General features: G+C 40.3%; 1 protein-coding gene across 1 annotated transcript; it reads left to right on the top strand.

The window, feature by feature from the left end:
- Positions 1-8817: 8817 nt before the first annotated feature.
- Positions 8818-24332, top strand: LOC133466078 (prepronociceptin-like). Its single transcript, XM_061749421.1, has 3 exons — positions 8818-8889; positions 17909-18037; positions 20797-24332. Exons 2-3 carry the CDS (start codon positions 17915-17917, stop codon positions 21316-21318), a joined length of 645 nt encoding a protein of 214 aa, XP_061605405.1. The 5' UTR covers positions 8818-8889; positions 17909-17914; the 3' UTR covers positions 21319-24332.
- Positions 24333-24527: the final 195 nt, after the last annotated feature.

Raw genomic sequence — 24527 nt, 5'->3', positions numbered from 1 at the left:
CGAACAAACTGGTCAGAGATGCTTCCATACCTCCACAGATATGTCAACAGGACTAACTGCCTTTTTCATTTTTCATGCTCTTTAGTGCCTTTCTAACTTCCCCTTTACTAATCATTGCTCCTTCCTGGTCCACCACACTTGCCTCTTGTACTCTTATTTCTCTCTGATTTTCCTCATTCATCAACTCCTCAAAGTATTATTTCCATCAATCCAGCATACTACTGGCGCCAGTCAACACATTCCCATCTCTATCCTTGATCACCCTAACCTGCTGCACATTCTTCCCATCTCTCTCCCTCTGTCTGGCTAACCTGTAGAGATCCCTTTCTCCTTCTTTAGTGTCCAGCCTGGCATACATGTCATCATATGCCTCTTGTTTGGCCTTTGCCACCTCTACATTCGCCCTACGTCGCATCTCTGTGTATTCATTTCTCAGTCCTCTCAGTGTACCACTTCTTCTTAGCTAACCTCGTTCCTTGTATGATTTCCTGTACTTTGAGGTTCCACCACCAAGTCTTCTTCTCCCCTTTCCTACCAGAAAATACACCAGGTAGACTCCTGCCTGTCTCTTTGATCACCTTTGCTGTAGTGGTCCAGTCTTCTGGAAGCTCCTCCTGTGCACTGAGTGCCTGTCTCACCTCTTCTCGGAAAGCCTCACAACACTCTTCCTTTCTCAGCTTCCATTACATGGTTCTCTGCTCTACCTTTGTCTTCTTAATCTTCCTCCCCACCACCAGAGTCATCTTACACACCACCATCCTAGCCACACTCTCTGCTACCACTACCTTACAATCAGTAACCTCCTTCAGATTACATCGTCTGCAATCTATCTGCATGCTTCTACCTCCACTCTATTTGGTCACCCTATGTTCCTGCCTCTTCTGGAAGAAAGTGTTTACTACAGCCATTTCCATCCTTTTTCAATTTCCAAGTCTACCACCATCTGTCGCTCCAAATTCCTTTCCTGGATGCCAAACCTACCCATTACTTCTTCATCACCCCTGTTTCCTTCAGCAAGATGTCCATTACAATCTGCACCAATCACGACTCTCTCTGTGTGTGGGATGCTCAGAACGACTTTGTCTTGCACCTTCCAGAAGTTCTCTTTCACGTCCTACCTGCGGGGGATAGCCATTAATTTCATTATACAGTTCATAAAACCCCTCCAATTAGATAGATAATTGTCAGATTCTTCCCCACTCACGTATTGAAGATACACTCACACAGATTGTCCCACATTCACTTATAACAATTGTACACTTATCATTAATATCCATCCATTCTCAACACCGCTTATCCTGGTTATTGTTGCAGGGCACTGGAGCTTATCCCAGCTGACTTCGGGCAAAAGGCGGACTACACCCTGAACTGGTCGCCAGTCAGTCACAGGGCACATAGAGACATGGACAAACATTCGCACTCACATTCACACCGTCACTGAGTGGGAATTGAACCCACGCTGCCCCCACCAAAGTCTGGCGAGTGTATCACTACACCATTAGTGACTTATCATTAATATGTCAAGCATAACTTTTGTTTCATGGAATGTAAATGGTATTCATTCACAGGCAAAAAGAATTAAGATTATGGATTATATCACACAATTAAAAACGGATCTCTTTTTTATCGAAAAACCTGTTTGTCCAAATCAGAAGAAAATTACCTTTCCGATTTTTATTTCAGTCAGACTTTTTCAGCTTGCTAAAACAGCACAAAATGAGTCTCAATACTAATTTATAATCGACTACTTTTTACACTAAATAGTACAATAATTGACCCTGAAGGCCGATACATAATTGTCCAGTCAACTATATTTAACAAATCATACACGTTAGTTAATGTATACGGCCCTAATATTGATGATCCAGCTTTTATTCACACACTTTTTTCACATCTGACCAATTTGTCAGTTAAGTCAACAATTATTATAGGTGGCGATTTTAATATAGTACTTAATCTCAAATTTAAAAAAATACCAAACAATCACAGTCTTCCCGATTATCAGATGAATATGTACACAATTTTGGACGTGCTGACAAATGGAGAGTAAAAAAATCATACAAGATTTTATGGTTACTGATAGATCCAGAGTTCGATATATTTGTAAGGAAGGAACGGAAAGATTTTCTAGATATGAATGATTCCACAACTATATCTCCATCCTTACTTTGGGAAACAGGGAAAGCTCTAATTAGAGGCAAAATAATTTCATACTCTTCCTACAAGAAAAAACAAGAACAAAAATTAGAAAGTGAATTGGAGATGAAAATCAAACAACTTACAGAAAAATATCCAATAAATCCAACGGACCTACTTAGGAACCAAGTTTATAATGCTAGACAACAACTTGATTGCATATTATCAAAAAGAACTGAGTTGCTATTACAACAGCTAATATACACTAAATTTGAGCACAATAATAAATCAGGAAAATTTCTCGCAAATCAACTTCAACGTAACAAAGAAAAAAACACTAACATCAACCATCCAAGATTCAAATGGCAAACTTACTCAATCACCACAGGATATTAACGATATATTCTACAACTACTACAGTAGCTTATATTTATCCCACAATAAGCCCAATAAAAATGACACTGAAGCTTTTGTCAATAACCTACATAATAACCTAACCCTTAACTTCAGAAAGTAAAGAGTTTTTAGACGCCGACTAACCCTCGCAGAATTGCAGAAGGCCTTTAACGATATGCCAACACGTAGAGCTTCAGGCAATGATGGATTTTCCACAGAGTTTTATAAACATTTCTGGTCTATACTATAACCACTATTTTTCAGACCAGTGACAGAGAGAAAAGATAAAGGCCTAATTTGAAGTCATATGAACACAATAAAACTACTGCTGAAACCAGGGAAAGACCCCACTCATACAGCTAATTACCGTCCGCTGTCACTAATTAATACGGACATCAAAATCACTTCTAAGGCTTTAGCCAACAGACTAGAAATAATTCTCGCGTCGATAATACATTGTGACCAAAGAGGATTTAATAAAGGACACAGCTCCAGCAATAATGTCGAATGTATGTTTCAGACCTCCCATTTATCAGCACAAGTCTCAAATGCCACAATTGTTTTAAGAATCCAATTATTGCAGGCACTTTATCATCTTGGTGAAAAAGTCTATAAACCACACAATCTCAGGCAGCACCATATCATTCCTCTCCAATCTGGCACAATCCCGATTTTGAGATTGACAAAATACCCCTTTACTGTAGCACATGGGAACAAAGGGGAATTGACCGCCTACACCACTTATTAAAAAATAATGCATTCATATCACGTGAAAGCTTATTCCAATAATTTCAAATTAGAGGTAGTAACTTCTTTCAATACTGTAAAGCAAGAATAACAATCCTAAAAGGATTCTCAACACACGTGATTACTCTAGAACTACCCTTTTTTGTGCAGACAATAGTGGAACTACTCCCACAAAACGGGGTGTGGAGGGGCTACCCCCCTTATCTCTGTGGAATTCTCAGAGGATTTTAGCCTCTTACTTTACACACTCTGCACATTTTTATTATTCACACTGTACATATTGTGCACATTGGGCACAATCATCTCTCATTTAGGGTCCCCTGGGGGGCTGGCACGAGGCATGATGGGGCAGACACTGGACCGGGTACTGGCACATCTGTTCTGGTCTCTGGTCTGGTCGCCCCCCTTTTCTACCCTGCCGGTCCTCCAGTTTTAATGCATCATACACCCGTCAGTGGGGGGATGTCAATGTCAGGCTGGGGAGGACACTCGGCCAGGTGTTCCGGCACTCCGGCCTGCTCTCTGGCCCGCCATGCCTTTCCACCGCAGATTTTTAATGCATCAAATACATTCGCACATCCTTTGGGGATCGGGTTGGTCTGGGTGGGGGTGACGGTTGCGAGTCATCATTGCCCCGTGACTGTCTCACCTCACCAATCTCCCCAATTTTAATGCACGACACCCCAGCACACACAAGCACGGTAGAAGGATAATGATTGCCAGTCGGGAACCTGGTACCCATAGTAATAGGGTGGGTGGTAGGTATTCACATACGTTTCTCTTGGCTTGACTCCTGGGGCCCCTTGCGGGTATAGGGGGCCGGGCAAACCCTTCCTCAATGTGCCGGCTCAGCAACTCCATACACTGACACGATTTGACTGTTGTAACATTACTTGTGCTCAAATATCTAGACTGTCTAAACATTGTTCTGCTGGGGTTCGCACCCCTAACCCCCTTGTCCGTTCTGTCCCTCTGTCTGTCCCCTAAAAGTCTATTTTCAATGATCATCAGAATAATTAAAAAATAAAAGAATAAGCAGAGGGAGTAATTCAAACTCCTCTGTTGCACAGCAAAACTGTTCCAGCACAAAAGGCATACAGATTCACCATTCTCCATGGCCATGCAGCTGAACAGGACAGGTTAAAAAAAAAAAAAATTCATAATCCATCCATCCATCCATTTTCTGAGCCGCTTCTCCTCACTAGGGTCGCGGGTGTGCTGGAGCCTATCCCAGCTGTCATCGGGCAGGAGGCGGGGTACACCCTGAACTAGTTGCCAGCCAATCGCAGGGCACATAGAAACAAACAACCATCCGCACTCACATTCAGACCTACGGGTAATTTAGAGTCTCCAATTAATGCATGTTTTTGGGATGTGGGAGGAAACCGGAGTGCCCGGAGAAAACCCACGCAGGCACGGGGAGAACATGCAAACTCCACACAGGCGGTGCCGGGGATTGAACCTGGGTCCTCAGAACTGTGAGGCTGAGGCACTAACCAGTCGCCACCGGCACTCTGGTTTCCTCCCGCTTTTTAGTAAATGATTACATAATCATTTACTTAAATGATTGTCTTTATATTTTGCTATAATTAATAATATTCATCATTTTTAATAAATTACTTTTACAAACAATATATATATGTATATTATTTTCTTATTTTCTTATCATGTATTCATTATAAATAAATAAATAAATACATACATAAACAAAAAGACTGCGGCACAGTGACCAACTGGTTAGAGCGTCTGCCTCACAGTTCTGAGGACCAGGTTCAATCCCCGGCCCCGCCTGTGTGGCGTTTGGATGTTCTCCCCGTGCCTGCGTGGGTTTTCTCCGGGCACTCCGGTTTCCTCCCACATCCCAAAAACATGCATTGTAGGTTGATTGAAGCCTCAAAATTGTCTGTAGGTGTGAATGTGAGTATGAAGGGTTGTTTGTTTATATGTGCCCTCTGATTGGCTGGCAACCAGTTCAGGGTGTACCCCGCCTCCTGCCCGATGATAGGTGGGATTGGCTCCAGGACACCCGCGACCCTTGTGAGGATAAGCGGGTCAGAAAATGGATGGATGGATGGATAAATAAAAAGACGTCATTCAATCAAAATATCAATTGGAAACATTATTTGGTCAGTTTACCAATCCATCCAAAATAATTCAGCAAAGCTCAAAGGCCAAATGTTACAAGTGCAATTACAACCCCAATTCCAATGAAGTTGGGATATTGTGTTAAACAAATAAAAACAGAATACAATGATTTGGAAATCATGTTCAACCTATATTTAATTGAATACACTACAAAGACAAGATGTTTAATGTTCATTGAAGATTATTATTTATTTATTTATTTATTATTTTATTTATTTATTATTTATTATAACATTATTTTTTTTAGCAAATAATCATTAACTTAGAATTGTATGGCTGCAACACATTCCAAATAAGTTGGGACAGGTGGCAAAAAAGACTGAGAAAGTTGAGGAATGCTCATCAAACACCTGTTTGGAACATCCCACATGTGAACAGGCTAATTGGGAACAGGTGGGTGCCATTATTGGGTATAAAAAGCTCCCCTAAATTGCTCAGTCATTCACAAGCAAAGATGGGATAAGGTTCACCTCTTTGTAAAAAAGTACGTGAGAAAATAGTTTACCATGTTCCTCAATGTACAATTGCAAGTAATTTAGGGATTTCATCATCTACGGTCATCAAGGCCGAAAGCCAACATTGAATGCCCGTGACCTTCGATCCCTCAGGCGGCATTGCATCAAAAACCGACATCAATGTTTAAAGGATATCACCACATGGGCTCAGGAACACTTCAGAAAACCAATGTCAGTAAATACAGTTCGGCGCTACATCCGTAAGTGCAACTTGAAACTCTACTATGCAAAGCAAAAGCCATTTATCAACAACACCCAGAAACGCCGGCGGCTTCTCTGGGCCCGAGCTGATCTAAGATGGACTGATGCAAAGAGGAAAAGTGTTCTGTGGTCCGATGAGTCCACATTTCAAATTGTTTTTGGAAACTGTGGCCGTTGTGTCCTCCGGGCCAAAGAGGAAAAGAACCATCTGGACTGTTATGGACACAAAGTTCAAAAGCCAGCATCTGTGATGGTATGGGGCTGTGTTAGTGCCAATGGCATGGGTAATTTACTCATCTGTGAAGGCACCATTAATGCTGAAAGGTACATACAGATTTTGGAGAAACATATGCTGCCATCCAAGCAACATCTTGGATGGCATGGACGCCCCTGCTTATTTCAGCAAGACAATGCCAAACTATATTCTGCACGTGTTACAACAGCGTGGCTTCGTAGTAAAAGAGTGCGGGTACTAGACTGGCCTGCCTGCAGTCCAGACCTGTCTCCCATTGAAAATGTGTGGCGCATTATGAAGCGTAAAACGGAGACCCCAGACTGTTGAACAGCTGAAGCTGTACATCAAGCAAGAATGGGAAAGAATTACACCTACAAAGATTCAACAATTAGTGTCCTCAGTTCCCAAACGTTTATTGAATGTTGTTAAAAGAAAAGGTAATGTAACACAGTGGTAAACATGACCCTGTCCCAGCTTTTTTGGAACATGTTGCAGCCATAAAATTCTAAGTTAATGATTATTTTCTAAAAAAAAAAATGAAGTTTATCAGTTTGAACATTAAATATCTTGTCTTTGTACTGTATTCAATTTAATATAGGTTGAACATGATTTGCAAATAATTGTATTCTGTTTTTATTTATGTTTAACACAACGTCCCAACTTCATTGGAATTAGAGTTGTAGTTGGTATTACGTAGCTTGCTCCAGCTAGCTTATTCATAATTAGGAAAATTCATGCCAGTAACATAGCCGTGACAAGGAGTTTTGATAAGGAAACTGGCTGATAACAGATGAAACATTGGAGTGAAACGTCGCTGTATCGTGCTCGTCTCTGATCTAGTGAGTATATTGGACTCATAAATGATTCCACGTCATTAATTAAATACTCATTAAGATTTCCTCCCCAGGGGAAATGGCTGATAGCGAAACCGTAAATGACAGCAATTACACTCATCATTGTAGACTCATTTTGGTTGTCTTCACAAACAACAATATTCATATATTTCATGTCATTCAAGCTCAATTTTCAAGCATCTTTCATTTTACACAGCAAATGTTTAAGTTGGTAAAGAAAAATGCAACACAGATGTCAATCCCTTTTTTCTTTTCATAAAACCAAATATTATTTCAGTCAGTCTCAGTGTAGCAAAATATGCAAATATATAGAGTGGTGGTTAGAGTTTCTTGAACAAAATGCAACACAAATGTAAAGCAATTCTCAGAAACAGTGCTTATACGATTAAATATAAGTTCAGAGATTCACAGAGCACAAAATCTTCAAGGTTACACACTAAATGGTTGAGTTTGTCAAGAAAAGTGAAACACAGATGTGAAGGAGTTCTCACAACCAGTGCTTATCAACTGAATATTCTGTGATTCGCTGGAAGGCAAAAACAAAGTTGATACGGTGAATGTGTGAGTTTGTCAAGAAAATCCAACACAGATATGAAGACGCTTTTTAAAACCATTCGTTCAGTGACTCAAAATATTAAAATGTAAACTATAAATGGCTGGGTTTGTAAAGAAAAAATGCATGTGAAGCAGTTCTCAGACAACAATGCATATACAACTACTGTAAATATTAGTGTTGTGATTCATGAGAGAGCAAACGTCCTGAAATGTATGCTGTGAATGCCTGAGGTTAGAAAGAAAACTGCAACACAGATGTGAAGCAGTTTTCTGAAACACTACTTATACAGCCAAATATGAGTTCAGTGATTGACAGGAAAGCAACACATTCAAATTTATACAATAAATGTTTGAGTTTGTCAAGAGGCACCTCTATTACGCTGGTCTACCTTTTATTGTTGAAACTTCAAGATTTGGCTCTCCTGTGAATCGCTGAACAAATATTTAGTCGTATAAGTATTGTCTCAGAAAACCGCTTCACATCTGTGTCGCATTTTTCTTGACAAACTTAAAGATATACTGATCAACTTTAAGATTATGCCTTCCAGGGAATCACTGAACTCATATTTGATTGAATAAGCACTGTTTCAGAGAACTGCTTCACGTGTGTTGCATTTTTTCTTTGCAAATTTAAACACTGTTAAAAAATAAGATGTTATAGCCTGTAGATCATTTCGTTGTATAATCACTGCTCATAAGTACTGCTTCATATCTGTGTTGCATGGTTGCGTTTGTTGAGAGAAATGTAATCCAGATGTGAAACAGCACTAAAAACAGTGCTTATACTATTCTATGGATTTAGAGCTTTTTTTAAATTACACTACAACACTATTATTTTTGTGTGTGCATCTGGCTGTATTCTCTTTGCCTGAGGAGTTTGAAGGAGACGAGAGAGGGAATCGGCAGGAAGAGGGTGATTGGTAGCAAGTGATGGCGATGGGCAGTGAGGAGGGTGGGTGGGGGTTGAGGGGTGGGTGCTTATCCCTATAAAAGTGCTCATCTGCATCCTCCACATATCCACAAACACCGCCGCTTAAAGAGGAAACTTACATCTTCCAGCCTGCACCCGAGGGACCCCACCCTGAGGATTGTCGCCCAAACACAGGTAGGAGTAAACGGGCCAGGGCGGGTGGAGGATAGAGGTGTTATTTTACCATTTTATCAGACTGGATTGGTTCATTTATTCATGCATGTCAGAAGCAAGGCATGCTGGGTAATCAATGCAGGGTGAAACTTGTACCCACTTAGAGCTCCGCTGATGTGGATGACCCCATTTGGACTTAATGTGTCATTAGGGATCTTAGTATTTCAACAAAGGGGCTCATGAATCACCCTTAAGGTCCCATTGTGTTATTAGAGGAGGTTTGTTGTCAATTTTGACACACGCAGTTTTTAGTCATGAATATTAATCATGAAATGTATCAATAAAATACATAATGTGCCCCAATATGTTATTTTTATTAGTAATATACTGTATAGTATGTACAATGTAAAATATAAAATACTAAAAAAAATGTTAAGATGTATTATTAATGCAATAAATAATTGGAAAATAAGTAATAATTACTCCATAAGTGAGAGTTTTAAAAAACTGTTATTATTGGCACAAATAATTGTAATAAATATAATAAAATCTCCAAAAAAATTACATTTATTTCCATTATACAGTATAATTCTCCACTTTACACTGTGGTATTGCCTCCTTTGTGCATTTGTTATGAAAACTGACAATCAAAATTAAAGTAGTACAGTATATGACTTCCTGCTGTGACGCCGTCCTCTATATTAATAAATATATCCATCCATCCATTTTCTACCGCTTAGTCGAGGTCGGGTCGCGGGGGCAGTAGCTTTAGCAGGGACGCCCAGACTTTCCTCTCCCCAGCCACTTCATCCAGCTCTTCCGGGGGGATCCCGAGGCGTTCCCAGGCCAGCCGAAAGACGTAGTCTCTCCAGCGTGTCCTGGGTCGTCCCCGGGGTCTCCTCCCGGTGGGACGTGCCCGAAACATCTCACCAGGGAGGCGTCCGGGAGGCATCCGAATCATATGCCCCAGCCACCTCATCTGGCTCCTCTCGATGTGGAGGAGCAGCGGCTCTACTCTGAGATCCTCCCGGATGACCGAGCTTCTCACCCTATCTCTAAGGGAGAGCCCGGACCAGAATTTCCTCGAAGCCATCCGGAAGTCTTTCTCCATGGCCTCACCGAACTCCTCCCATGCCCGACTTTTTGCTTCAGCGACCACCATGGGTGCAGGCCCGGCCACCAGGCGCTCGCCTTCGAGCCCCACCTCCAGGCCTGGCTCCAGAAGGGGGCCCCGGTGACCCGCGTCGGGCAAGGGAAACCTGAGTCCATTGTTTGTCGTTATCATAAGGGGTCTTTGAGCCGTGCGTTGTCTGGTCCCTCACCTAGGACCTGTTTGCCATGGGTGACCCTGCCAGGGGCATAAAGCCCCAGACAACTTAGCTCCTAGGATCATTGGGACACACAAACTCCTCCACCACGATAAGGTGATGGCTCAAGGAGGGGTAAATATAGTTTGTGTTATTGTATAGATATTTAGCAGTGATTTATAGCAGTGATTTAGATTATTTTAATACCTCAAATGGCTTCAAAACACACAAAAAGCTTACAGTATTTCTCAATTGCTAAAACACAAAACCCTATTGTCTGAACCAATACACACAATCAATTAATTAATCCATCAGGGGTTGGACCACATGCATAAACATACCATGGCTCTGTCAACAACTTGTTGTGATCGCTTGTACCAAAGCATGCAAAGGAGCTCGTTATTCATGTACATTCATGTACACACTGCACAGTCTCTCTCTCCCTCTCCCTCTCTGTCTCTCTCTCTGTCTCTCTCTCTCTCTCTCTCTCTCTCTCTCTCTCTCTCACACACACACACACACAGATTTAGCATGAATTGCACAATTGTTTCAACTCATTTCTTGAAACCTCCGCCCATTTTGTCGAAACCTTTAACACAAATCTAAAAATTCTAATTACATTCACAAAACCTGTGACTCTTCCTGCAAAACCAAACGACTGCTTCAAAACAGCTCCAGAGTCAATCAAAATGAAAAACACCACTGAACTGTCATTGCACACTACATAGAACAATGGAAAACACAATAATTAGATAATAAAGCTGTAGAAATTATAAATTTGCAGTTTCCCTGTGTAAAAGTGTCTCTGTGTAAAAGCTACATAGTCCACATGAGATGGACAAAAATGGGAAAACATCAAAGAGCCCTTCAGAGACCACGTCCACTAAAGATTGTAAGGGTAGGATGGAAGCAGAATGAAGTAGTAGTGTGCGGTCACAGGTCACACGCCAGGATGCCGGCATGAATGCGGCGGTGAATGCGCAGCGTTAATCCAAGCAGGCAATGTTCCCGAAACGACAGGGTACCTGTGCAGCCCTTTGTACCGGGGGGCGTGGACCAGGAGGATGGACTGTGTTTATCCCACTGGTGGGCCTTCTTGTATTGGCTCACAAAAGAGCTGTTGTAAAACAAGCATTTATGTCATGTGTGATGAGACGTCAGAGAAGAAGAAGAGCACTCACATTCAAACCAAAGTTAACAGTTCAGTTGTTTTCACGTTTTTATTGTTCACTATGGTTATCTTCTTTTTATACTCAGGTTAGTTGCTGTTTTAACAATAAAAATGTTAAAAAGTGCAAAAGGCCCATCAACAACAATTGTAAACATACACATAGCAACTCAAAATTGATCACACTTCTGGCTAATATTGTGAAGAAGCCATTATGAGGCAGTTCAGGGAGCCCTCATTGATGTACTTTCACTATGGATAGAAACAGGCAGAGGCAGAGTAAGAGGTGGTTGAGGAGGAAACGGAGAGAGAGGAGGTATAAGACAACAAACAATTATGCATTTCAGATGAAATACAGCCACCTTACGTATACCATGCTCTTGTCCAGTTTGACAATGAGGGAAGCGGTAATCCAGTGAGCACAGCCAAACTAAGCATGCTTTTTTTCATTACATACATGTTTACATCATGACTCTCTACAGTCCTATACATAAAGATGTGTTCCAATACATCAACATACTGTTATACTTTTTGGCCTGTTACTATTATATATATATATATATAAACATAAGAGCTATACAGGATTTTTTTGTTTTGTTTTCCAAAATGTATTTCTATTTGGAACAATAAAAAATATTTCTGCAGCTTTGTAATCTGATCGTTGTGTGTAGTGACTGTTCAGTGTTATTTTTCATTTTAATTGACTTCAAGTCTGTTTTGAGGCAATAGTTTGGTGTTGTCGGAAGAGTCTGAGATTTTGTCTATGTTGTTTGAATTTTTAGGTTCGTGTTTATGGTTTTGAGAAAATGGGTTGAGGTTTCGAGAAAGGTGCTTTGCAATTGTGATAAACTGCAAAATATTTGTACACACGGGTGCTTTATTGTTTAACCGTTCAATTAGTCTAGTCAAGTATTTTTATATAGCCCTTAATCACAAAAGAGTCTCACAGGGCACCACAAGCCCAAAAATCAATGACATCCCCGAGTCTAACCCCCCTTCCGGGCATAAAAAAACTCAGAGATAATCCATTTCGGAGGAAAAAGGAGAAACCTAGGGAAGGGATCACAGACGGAGGGATCCCCCTTCTATGATGATCATGCTGCAATGTATGTGACAACTAAGAATGTTTAAAGGTGAAAGGCTTATCTACAACCTTTGCATTGCATTGCAAAAACATGCATGGTAGGTTTACTGAAGAGTCAGAATTGTCCGTGAGTGTGAATGGTTGTTTGTCTATGTGCCCTGCGATCGGCTGGCAACCAGTTTAGGGTTTACCCCTTGCCTCACGCCCAATGTCAGCTGGGATGAGCTCCAACACACCCGCGACCATCATCAGGAAAAGCTGTACAGAGAATGGATAGATTGATAATAACAGTGCTTCAAGTGTGACTCACCGCTTTCCTCTAGTCACCATTGTTCTTATCGAGTTTTTTCCACTAATGATTTTCTTCCTACTTTTGACTGGATGAAATGGGCTGGCAGTTACGTCTTTTAAACATCACCTGTGTGTGTGTGTGTGTGTGTGTGTGTGTGTCCACCTGCATTGATTGACCCAAGGTGATCAGACACATTGAATCGGAGAATCGGATTTAGCTTACGGTGTCTGGCTGTAATAACCTCAGCTTGCTATCTCCCACCATGGTAAGAATCCAAACAATTCGGAATAATAAATAGTAATACAAAAAGTCAAAGGCAAAATATATTTTGGAGAGATTTTCTCATCCAGTTTTCCAGGTTTTGCAAGGGTACATTATAGCCTATTATTTAACGATCACCTCACAATGTCGCTTCACCGTCTCATTTGTTATTCAAAATGTAATTCAGAATGTTAAAAAAATATATATTTTCAGAGGCCATTTGATCCACTGCATTGATTACCATATTATTTGGAGCCTATTTCCCTGTATAAGATTACTGAGCAACTTTAACCATTCTTTGGGGTCGGGCACACGCTTAATGTGCTCTTGTGGTGGAAGCCAATGAGTGACAGCGATGATGAGCATGAGTGGGCGCCAATTAGCATTTCATTCAAGCTGATAGGTGATATGGATTGGCCAGTCAGTTATCAATAGTTAAAACAAAAGAGATGAGAATGTTTTTGAGTGGGCCTGACAGATAAAGTGAAGTTGCTAGGCTTTAGTTTTGAGACAAGTTGTGCTTCTTTATAGGCTTGTTTGTGTTAATGCTGATGATTTACAGTGGCTGAAATAAGTGCTTAAAACGTCACCATTTTTCTCATTAAATATATTTCCAAAGGTGCTACTAACATGACAATTTCATCAGATGTTGAGAACAACCCAAGTAATCTATACATACAAAGAAAGTAGAACAAATAAGTACAGAAATTAAGTTGTGTGCAGAAATGTGAAATGACACAGGGAAAAAGTATTGAACACATGAAGAAAGGGAGGTGCAAAAAGGCATGGAAAGCCAGGACAACACCTAAAATCTATCAATGATCAAACAGCAATCCAGCTCCTTCTCAGTGCAAATGAATATCAGCTGGTTCAGTCCTAATTGATGGCCTACAAAAATGTCTCATTGCCAAGGTGTGAGTCAAGACACATATCATGATAGGTAAGAGCAGAGAGTTGTCTCAAGACCATTGCAATCTAATTGTTGCACAACATAACGATGACATTGGTTCCAGGCACATATCTAAGCTTCTGAACGTTCCAGTGAGCACAATTGGGGCCATAATACGTAAGTGGCAAGCCAATCATACCACCATAAACTTTCCTCGAACAGGTGCTCCTTGTAAGATTTGTGTCGGAGGAGTGCAAAGCATAATCAGAAGAGTTTCCAAGAGCCGAGGACCACCTGTGGAGAGCTTCAAAAAGACCTGAACATTACTCACCTGAACAGTGAGTAATGTACGCCGCTGCCACAGCCTGTATGCACGCTCATCACGCAAGAAGCATCAAAGCTTGTTTAAAGTTTGCTGAACAACATTTGGACAAGCCAGTTAAATACTGGTCTGGTCTGATGAGAGCAAAATTGAACAGTTTTGATGCCACCACGTTTAGAGGCGAAATGGCACTGCACATCACCCTAAAAACACTATACCAACAGTGAAGTTCGGAGGTGGGAACATGATGGTGTGGGGCTGATTTTCAGCAAATAGTACTGGTAAACTTCACATTATTGAAGGAAGGATGAATGGGCAAATGTGCCAAGACATTCTTGACAAAAATCTCCTGCCATCTATAAGGATGATGGAAATCAAACGAGGGTGGACATTTCACAGGATAATGATCCAAAACATACTGCCAAGGAAACTCTGAATCGGTTAAAAAGAAATAAAATAAAGCTGCTAGAATGGCCCAGCCAATCACCTGACTTGAATGCAATCAAAAATCGATGGAAAGACCTGAAACTCAAGGTCCATAAAAGAAGCCCACGGAACCTTCAAGATTTTAAGACTGCTTGTGTGGAAGAAAGGGCCGAAATCACTCCAGAGCAATGAATGTGACGAGAAAAAAAAAATTCTCATTATTCTGGCATTAAAAAATAATTTGGGTAATCCTAATTGGCATAAAACAGCATAAAGCATATCTCTTTTTATATAGTGTAGGTAAACATCTGGTTTTAGCTACATAACAAGAGCTGTTAAGTGTTAATATCAAGGTTATAATCCAACACTTTCTGCACCCTGCATGCAAATGAGTGGTCAATTATTCAAAAAAAAAGAAACACGATGAGAAAAACCACCACAAAGTTGCAAGTCCAGTTAGAGTTTGTTAATAATAATATGCAGTATGTTCAGTCGCCCATGAATAATCCGGCTTTAGGTCGCCATAGGAGATTTTTTTTCAGATGGTCATGTTCTTAATGAGAGAAAAGCAATAATTGAGAAAAATAAAGTACTCAATCAGAGCATTTCCAGATACTGTACTTTTTTCTCACGCTTGACTCAACCCATATTTTCATAGACGTCAACTGGACTTGGACTTCAGCTCTCACGACTCTTTTAGTGGATTGGATGTTTTTTTGGGAAACGGAAGGTCGTAGGTAATCGTACAAGTCCTGCACCACCACAGACAGTAATGGGCTTAATTAGCTGGTTTACTTTGCAGTTAATCGTTTCATTAAATGCAAATTAATTGCTTTCAAGGAGCTCCCGGAAGCACCTGACAGTCAACGGGATCTGTTAGCTCAATTTCATCAGCAATTCAGCATAGTTGCTTATTTGCAATGGGAACAGCAACAAAAAAACACCAAAAAAAATGGCACTTAGGTTTTAGGTAACATAAGAAAATGACTAAATTCAGTGAGAAATTTGATTGCACTTAGCCGTTACTTATAATTCAGTAGCACCCACAGATTTTAATTTTTTTTTTATTTACCCCCAGAAGCTAGGTTTACTTTTCAACATTGATTTAAGTAGGCATGTCTATCATTAGACCCACAAAAAAGTCTCAAACTCACCTGAAAAGACACACTTTATGGGGTCATTTTGGCCTCTTATAGTGGTCCATCAAAGGCAAAATTGTTCAAGAGATTTCATTCAATTATCAGAATCGAAATCATCTTTATTTGAAATACGTTGAGAACACTTCAGTTAACACATTAGTACCAAATTTGAACCTGGTATTCTAGACAGATGGATGACATTAAATTGTGAAATGTTTTGCACCTATACGCGTGTGAATTTAAGTGAACAATTATTTAAATGTATAGTATACGCATTTATGTGTGAGTGAGTGAATCTTTATGTGTGTGAAACAATGAGTCAGTGGCGTTGCCAGAGGCGTTAAAGGCGTCAATTAAAGGAACATATGAGTTTGTTAAATGAGTGCAAAACTCACTTCTTCCTCATACACTTAAAATGAGGTCAAAAAAAACTTTTTTCATCTCGTTTTGCGTCGATAAATGTCATCTTTCACTTCCTGCCCCTAAAAGATATCATTCGAGCTCTTTAAAGCATTCCAGTGAAGACACAATAGTAATTATTATTCTGATAAAGTGCAGGAACCTCAGCTTTTCCGTCATTTTGTCATTAGCACCACTTGTGTTTTTTTTGTGGTGGAGAAAATTCAAGATGTCTGCGCCTGATAAGGTCTATTGTTCATCACATACCTGTATATTATTTTTGTTTGTAAAGGCTGATCCTCACTGTGAGCTACACAAAGACTCTGGTTTGTTGAGTCACTCCAATGTCAGCAAGTGTGTGTGTGTGTGTGTGTGTGTGTGTGTCTCCAGGTTCATCTTCAAGTTTCACCGCCACACTACACACATGCAGTGACGGAAACTCCATCCATCCATCCATCCATCCATCCATCCATCCATTTTCTGCTATCCCAGCTATCATCGGGCAGGAGGCGGGGTACATCCTGAACTGGTTGCCAGCCAATCGCAGGGCACATACAAACAAACAACCATTCACACTCACATTCACACTTACGGGCAATTTAGAGTTGTCATTTAACATACCACGCATGTTTTTGGGATGTGGGAGGAAACCGGAGTGCCTGGAGAAAACCCACGCAGGCACGGGGAGAACATGCAAACTCCACACAGGCGGGGCCGGGGATTGAACCCCAGTCCTCAGAACTGTGAGGCAGACGCTCTAACCAGTCGGTCACCGTGCCGCCTGACGGCAACTCAAATGTTTCAAGATTAAGCAACACCAATGTGTCTATAATGTGTGGTTCAAACATGGTAGCAATCAGAAAAAAACTCTAGGACAAGTTTGCCTTTGAAGGACTGTTGAAGGGCTGGCCAATATGACCCTAAAATGGCCACTTCAAACAAAATGGCAGACTTCATGTGTCGCTTCGGCCATCAGTTGTGGAGACTTTGCTGTGGGTCTACTCATGATTGACATGCCTACCAAATTTCATTGAAACTGACTCTGTAGGATGGATTTTTTTTTTATTTGGTCAACATTGGCAAGACATCAAACTTCAGCATCATGCTCCACCCACACGCAATGACAAAAACTAAAATGTTTTGCAATTTAGTGTCGGCCATCTATCTAGCATACGTGGTAGCAATAGGGCAACAGTTTTAGAACATGTTTGCCTGTAAAGGACCCCAATCAAAATGATTCAAAAAGGCTGCTTCGAACAATGTGGCATCCTTCTAGTTTCTTTTCGAGCATAGGTTTTTAAACAGTTTTGTGGGTCTTCTGATGACATATATGCATACCAAATTTTATGTTGCGAAGTGAAACTGGCTCAGGGGGCTGAATTTTTGGGGGCAGAGTTAATAGATTTTTATTTTTTGTTGTGTGTTGCTAACTCCGTCACCATGCTCAGCCCACACACAATGACGGCAACGCTATGTTTTGCAATTTAGCACCATCAGTCTCGTAATATATTCATTCATTCATTTTCCATACCTCACTAGGGTCACGGAATTTTTGGGGGGACATTGTCTTTGTGGTTGACTTTTCTGTGACCATGCACACACATGTCCAGGACTATGAAAGAAAGTTTTTTTGTGAATCTCAAATGGTTTGTGTTGTTCTGTTTGGTTTAATAAATCATCATTTTAACAAAAATAAATATTCAAATGCTACCAATATATTAAAGATTGTCACGGCTTAATGTTTGATCTGCAGACCATCATGAAGATGCTGGTGGTGCTCCTGATGCTGCTGCTTTGTGTTGATGGCGCACATGCGGACTGTCAGGATGACTGCCTGTCCTGCAGCCTCATCCTGCCCAAAGAGCTCACCTTCAACACCATGGTGAGCACCTTTTGCATACAACCACACACACATTTGTTAAGCTTCTTGTGACAAACTCAATTTTAATTTGCTGATAAGAGGCAAACCTTCCACTTCCTTCTCTATGTGACTCAACCAATTAGCCTTTTGGCATTTAACTTTTACTAATTTGTTGTGGCTAATTGATTCCCGGGGATACATGTGCGTGCCTCTCGACAAGTAGACGAGGAAAAGACATTTGAGGACATGAAGTATAGACACAAATGATGATTTACTGCCTTGTGACAGCGGCATTTAGCTCAGTTATAACTTAATGACAATGGAGGTATGTGTTTATTATAGAGATTTGGATTGAGTAGTTGTAAGTACCCAAACAGGGCTCAGTATTAGTGATGGGCACGGAAGTTCTTTTGAGTGTACTGAATCATGTGAATCAATTCATTAAAAGGATTCGTACAAAAGATTCGTTCACCGAATTGTTCAGTTCTTTTTCACAAAACCATTCAAGTGCTTCCTCATTCAGTTAATGATCCATCCCTGAGGTTCATGGTCACTCAACATGTTCACCTAAGGACTGTGCATTGTTGTTGTAATGTATTGTAAACTAGGAAAGGCGGGGAGATTAAAAAAAAAAACTTCGGCTAAATTATCACCTACCTAGCTCTCTCTCAGCAAGCTCTCGAATACAAGGCTTCGGTTGTGAGTCGTGAACATGCGTGCAGAGAGCTCAGCTACCGAACATCCTGTCTTGAGAAGCACTCTATAAGTTTAATGTATTATTATTATTATGAAATGAAAAGCTTTAATAATCACATTAGAGACCCAGAGGGAATGATATGTGTACGTATATATAGTTATTATTAATTTACATTTTTTTTAAATATGTGTGGTTGACAGACTCATAAATAAGCCGGTAGCTTGTAGCTGCTAGTGAAAGCTATCCCCGCGAGGACGTCTGGACTTGCGGTTAAAATCACTCATGAGTACGTTCACTGCGTAGTACGTTCTTCCTTGCGCAAACGAATCATTCATCGCACAAGTACATCGCTCCATAGCGGATCACAAACGAAGATGTTCAACGAACGAATCACTTACTCAGTATGATACAGTATAGTTCTACGGCAATGCAAACTACAACTGCAACAGTAAACATAAAATCTGCAACAAAGCAGCAACAAACAGGCCCTCGCACCCCTGTTTTCATGACGAATCTTTGAAGCGTTCATCAAGCTTTGACACCATGCTGTACCCATATTGAAAAAAATAAACTTGGCAATTCAGATTCAGCCGTCTGTTTCAGATACATTTTCCGTTTGGGGCTCATTTGGGCGAATTCCCTGTAGAAGGAATTTGTTTGAAAATACCAAAATCATTGCTTCAAACCAAAATGGCTGACTTCCTGTTCAATTCAGGTCATAGGTCTTTGTGACTTTTTTTGTGCAGGCTGTTATGATAGAGATGTCCACCACATTTCATGTTGATTTTTTAAACTGGTGTTAGGGGCTATTTTTTTTTTCAAGAACCGGGACTCACCGGTCCTTTTTTAAATGCAAATCCTCAAAATGATCATCAAACATTCTAAAACATGCTCGACCCACATGAGATGGTTGTGGCAAAAAAAACATCAGAATTATCATGCTGTCGATCTGTCGACGACACCTGCTTCTGATTGGGGCTCATTTGGGCCCAGTACGAGCAAAGGAATTCATCCAAATTGATACTTCAAACCAAAATGTCCAATTTCCTGTTCAATTTGGCAAATGTTTTTTTTTTTGACTTTTTTGTACATCCTGTCAGGATAGACCTATCAACCTAATTTCGTGTCAATCGGTGAAACTGGTGTTGGGGGCTAATTTTCATAAATTTGTCCAAATTATGCAAGATACCATATTGAGCCCATGTTGGGATGTCAGGCATGGTCATCAACATACAAAATGCACATAAAACTCTACTACGCAATTGGTGGGATACAATCGTGTTCACTTTTGTTAGATTTATACCTGTCTGATCGTGTCACATCAAAACTAAGTGTTATTAGCATTATTAGTATTACACTTTTGGAATCATTTTGTTTATTATTAGTCTTATTTTTCTTTTGGAGCTTCAACATGCCTGATCACTTCCCAGTTTTTGCAAGCATGTGTATACTGGTGTATGTAATACAGTATATGCATGTGTATATGTATATGTCCTTACCTCAACCACAACTCAATGAGTAGCACCCCTTTGAAAGTTATGAAAAATCAGTTTTTAGTTTCACTGATTGACACCAAATTGGGTGGACATGTCTCTCATAACGGGAAGCATGAAATAGTCTCAAGAACCAATAAATGAAATTGAACAAAAAGTTGATCATTTTGGTTTGAAGCAGCCATTTTGGGTGAATTTCAAGGCTTGGGCATTGACAAACTCCTTCTCGGGAATTGCCAAATGAGTCCTTATTTGAATCAAGAATGTGAACCCGATAGATGACTCTAAATACTGACGCTTGCAAATGCCAGCTAGTGTGAGCTGAGACTGTCATTCAAGTTTTATGATCATTTTCAGGATTTTTGAAAAGTAAAAAAAAAAAAAAATGACACCAGTTTCACCAATTTACTCAAAATTGGGTAGACATGTCTGTCATAAGAAGACATACAAAAAAGTCTAAAGAACCAATGTGTGTCTTGTTCTTCTCCTAACTCTCCATTGTTGAGGCGTCTCTTACTTCTGCAATTTTAAAAAAAGCCCCCAAAAAACAAAACACTAAGAGTTAATACTTTCATCTGTTTTCCTGCCAGGAATGTCTCTTTGAATGTGCAGCCTCTGCCTCCCCAGCATCCTCCTGGGATGCCTGTCGTGGGTCCTTGTTGCTGTCCTCCCTGCCCAAACGATCTCAGGAGGAAGTGGAGGTCTTGTTTCCTGCCGAGGGGGAGGAAGACGGGGAGGAGCTGCCATTGGGTTTGCAGAGGTTTGATCACATGACCCGAGCACTGGGACTGAAAGAAAGGGACACGGGTAACCATGATGCCCTGTCTTTTGATGATGTGTATGAGGACTCTGATGATGGTGACATGGCTCTGAGAGTCTCCAAGAGGTTTGGCGGCTTTGTGAAGGGCCGACATGGCTACAGAAAGCTGATGGCGCCAGCCAGGTCCTACCAGAAGCGTTATGGCGGCTTCATCGGCATCCGCAAGTCGGCGCGCAAGTGGAACAACCAGAAACGCTTCAGCGAGTTCCTGAAACAATACCTGGGCATGAGTGCCCGGGCTACGGAGTATAACAGCGTCTCAGAGGAGCTCAGCCAGCACAATGAGGTGTAGCGCAGCTACCAATACTGTCATGCCACCGATGTCCTGTTCGTAATGTAGGGTGGATTTACACTGCAGGGCAAAATTCACAGTTAGTGCGTGTGTGTCAACTGTCTATTTACATCTACTGTCAATGACACATATCTGATATTACCGTGCTTAAGTGTCGGATGCTTTCACATCTGTACTTTAGTTCCTCTGGTCTGAATCACAAGTTGAGTTAACTTGGTCAGTTTTTCACTCGCTTTGGTTTTTGTTCACGACATAAAAATTAAATGATGACTCCTAAAGGTATTGGTATTGGCTTAGTCTCAACTCCTCAAAGTAGTCATCTGGACTATTCTTCATCTTAACTTGGTCTTGACTCATCAGTCTCTTTCGATTGCGCAAAGACTTATGCTCGACAATCTAAATTTGCCAAAGACTTCATTTAGTCTGGACTGTTCCAAGTCTTGAGTTGGTCTCGATACCTTATAGTCTTGGTCTTGATTTGGTCTAGACTTCTCACTGTCTTGATTTGGTCTTGAATCTTCAAAGAGTTTGGTCTTGACTCATCAATGTCTTGGTCTTGATTTGGTCTCAACTTCTCAAAGGCTTGACTTGGTCTTGACTCCTCAAAATCTGGGTCTTGACTTGGTATCACATTGCCTTGTCTTGGTCTTTAGGACAACTTTTCAAGCCATGGCCTTGATTTGGTCTTACATTACTTGGTTTTGACTTGCTCCTTAAATCCTCTAAATTTTAATTTGCTCCCAATTCCTCAAATTATTGGTCTTAACTTTGTCTCAACTCGTCAGTCTTGATTTGGTCTAAATTCCTCAAGTCTTGTCAATGTTTTGTTTCCTCAAACTCTTGTTCTTAATTTGGTTTTACTTAATCTCAACTCCTAAAAGTCTTGGTCTAGACTTGTCAAATACTTGATTTGGTCTTGACTCCTCAATGTCTTGATCTTGACTTGTCCTCACATTGCCTTGTCTTGGTCTTGATTTAGTCTTACTGTAGTCTTGAGGTCTGAAACTCTTGAGTTTGACTTGGTCTTGATTTGCCAACGATTCCTCAAGGTCCTGGTCATAACTTAGTCTTATCTTGTCAAAGTTTTGTCTTGAAAGCTCATGTCTTGACTTGCAATTAATTTGTCAAAAGTGTTGATTCGGGCTAAATTTCTCAAGTCTTGCCTTGATTTCCTTTCGTCAAAATCTTGTTCTTGACTTAGTCTTACTTGATCTTGACACCTAAAAGTTTTCGTCTTGACTTGGTCTAGACTTGTCGAAAACTCAACTTGCTCTTAACTTAGTCTTAGCTTGTCAAAGTTTTGTCTTGTTAGCTCAGGTCTTGACTTGGAAATAATTTGTCAAAGTCTTGATTCGAGCTAAATTCCTCAGGTCTTGCCTTGGTTTCGTTTCCTCAAAATCTTGGCCTTGATTTAGTCTTACTTGATCTTGACTACCTAAAAGTTTTGGTCTTGACTTGGTCTAGATTTGTCGAAGACTTCACTTGGTCTCAACTCCTCAAAGTGTTGGTCTTGACTTGGTCTCACATTACCTTGGTATTGGTCTTGACTTGGTCGCAATTTCTTTAAGCCTTGATTAGGTCTCAATTTGTCTCCGTTTGCTTTCATATATCAGTCCATCCCATTGGCAGATATCCCATTCACATCCAAGTTGTAACCACATATGAACAATTTCTGATTCAGATTTTGAGGATATGTGTTTTTCTCCTTCGAATTTGATCACAGTGTAAATCCAGTCTTCATCAACTGCATATCACACAATAAATGACTTATTGAACATCAAAAACAACGATCACCTTCTCTTACACCTCTATCAGCGCTAATTCAAATATTCGTGTAATTTAAAATGTAGCTTTTTTTCCCCCTCTTGTCCAAGTCTAGTCTGTGTCATGGTCATGGTTTAACAGTGCACCAATAAGACAAAGCCTGAACATGTCACATTTTAAATGAAAACCACTTAGGTAGACCCCATACCAGGAAGATTAATGCTTTTTAAAATATAGAATTGGTAAAATTCCTCATAAAATGACCACACAAAACACACAACTGAACTAAAACTTTAGCTAGCTAGGCATAATAGCCCTGATTGGTTTTCCTGGACATGTAGGTTTTGTAAGGTCGCTTGATTTTAGCTTGATTTCATGGGGCAAAATGATTTACAGGCCCAGTGGCAATGTTTCGCGGGCAGCAATGAGGGCAGAGGGCTCCACTACTACAACATATAACAGAGAATGGACAGGGAGATGAGGCAGGAACAGAACAAAGTCAGTGAGGAAATGAATGCAAAAACAGCATTATAAGGGTTTATTATGAGACAAATTCATCTATACACATATATTTTCAGTGTAATCATTACTCTGTATTAAATATGAAATACATATTTGAAGAAAATATAATGTAGTTTTCCTAACATGTTACCCATCCATCCATCCATCCATTTTCTGAGCCGCTTCTCCTCACTAGGGTCGCGGGCGTGCTGGAGCCTATCCCAGCTGTCATCGGGCAGGAGGCGGGGTACACCCTGAACTGGTTGCCAGCCAATCGCAGTGTTACCCCTAATGCAGAATTGACACTGTATGTAAGCATTTGGGGAGATTTATTGGAGTTTTTGGTTTGATTGTTGTACAGCTTTGAGCTGAATGATTGTACTCTGTTACCATTTTATGGTAAAAACCAACTTCATCACCCTTTGCCTCGTTGCTAATCTGGGTTACGGTTAGTGATCAATGGATTATAAAAACAAACAAACAAAAAAACAAAAAAAATAAAAAGCGCTTCAAATTATATAAATTCACTTCTGAGTCAAACAATGAGGTGTTTAACTCAATTTACATAGAGGACATTTATGCTTATGATGCTTACACCCGATGTACAGTAGTTAACGACTAATGTTTGATATTTTAACTGTCATGGTGTTGTTTTTTGGTTTTGTATTTTTGGTGATTGTAAATAGCTGAAATTTAAAAACATGTCAATAAATAAAAATAGTTGATTATTTCCTCTGTGGCTCGTCATGCAGCAAATGATTCACGTGTCCTGGGCTGATTTGTTCACAGTAGAATTCTCTTTGAACCAATTTAATATACAGGATGGGCCAAAAGTAAGTATACACGTTACATTTACATTTTTTTAAATTACATTTACAATGACATTTATTAAACAGTTTAATCTCATAAATTAAAAGTAGGGGTTCGACTTTGAAACAATGGTT

The sequence above is a fragment of the Phyllopteryx taeniolatus genome, chromosome 2 (assembly GCF_024500385.1).
Source record: "Phyllopteryx taeniolatus isolate TA_2022b chromosome 2, UOR_Ptae_1.2, whole genome shotgun sequence".
Lineage (NCBI taxonomy): Eukaryota > Metazoa > Chordata > Actinopteri > Syngnathiformes > Syngnathidae > Phyllopteryx > Phyllopteryx taeniolatus.
The sequence above is the reverse complement of the archived record's forward strand: the minus strand, read 5'-3'. Positions and strand labels throughout refer to the sequence as shown.

Excerpts from the sequence above, each read along its gene's own strand:
- LOC133466078 (XM_061749421.1), top strand. The coding sequence starts at position 17,915 with ATGAAGATGCTGGTGGTGCTCCTGATGCTGCTGCTTTGTGTTGATGGC. Across the intron at positions 18,038-20,796 it reads AGCTCACCTTCAACACCATG|GAATGTCTCTTTGAATGTGC; the intron begins GTGAGCACCTTT and ends TTTTCCTGCCAG.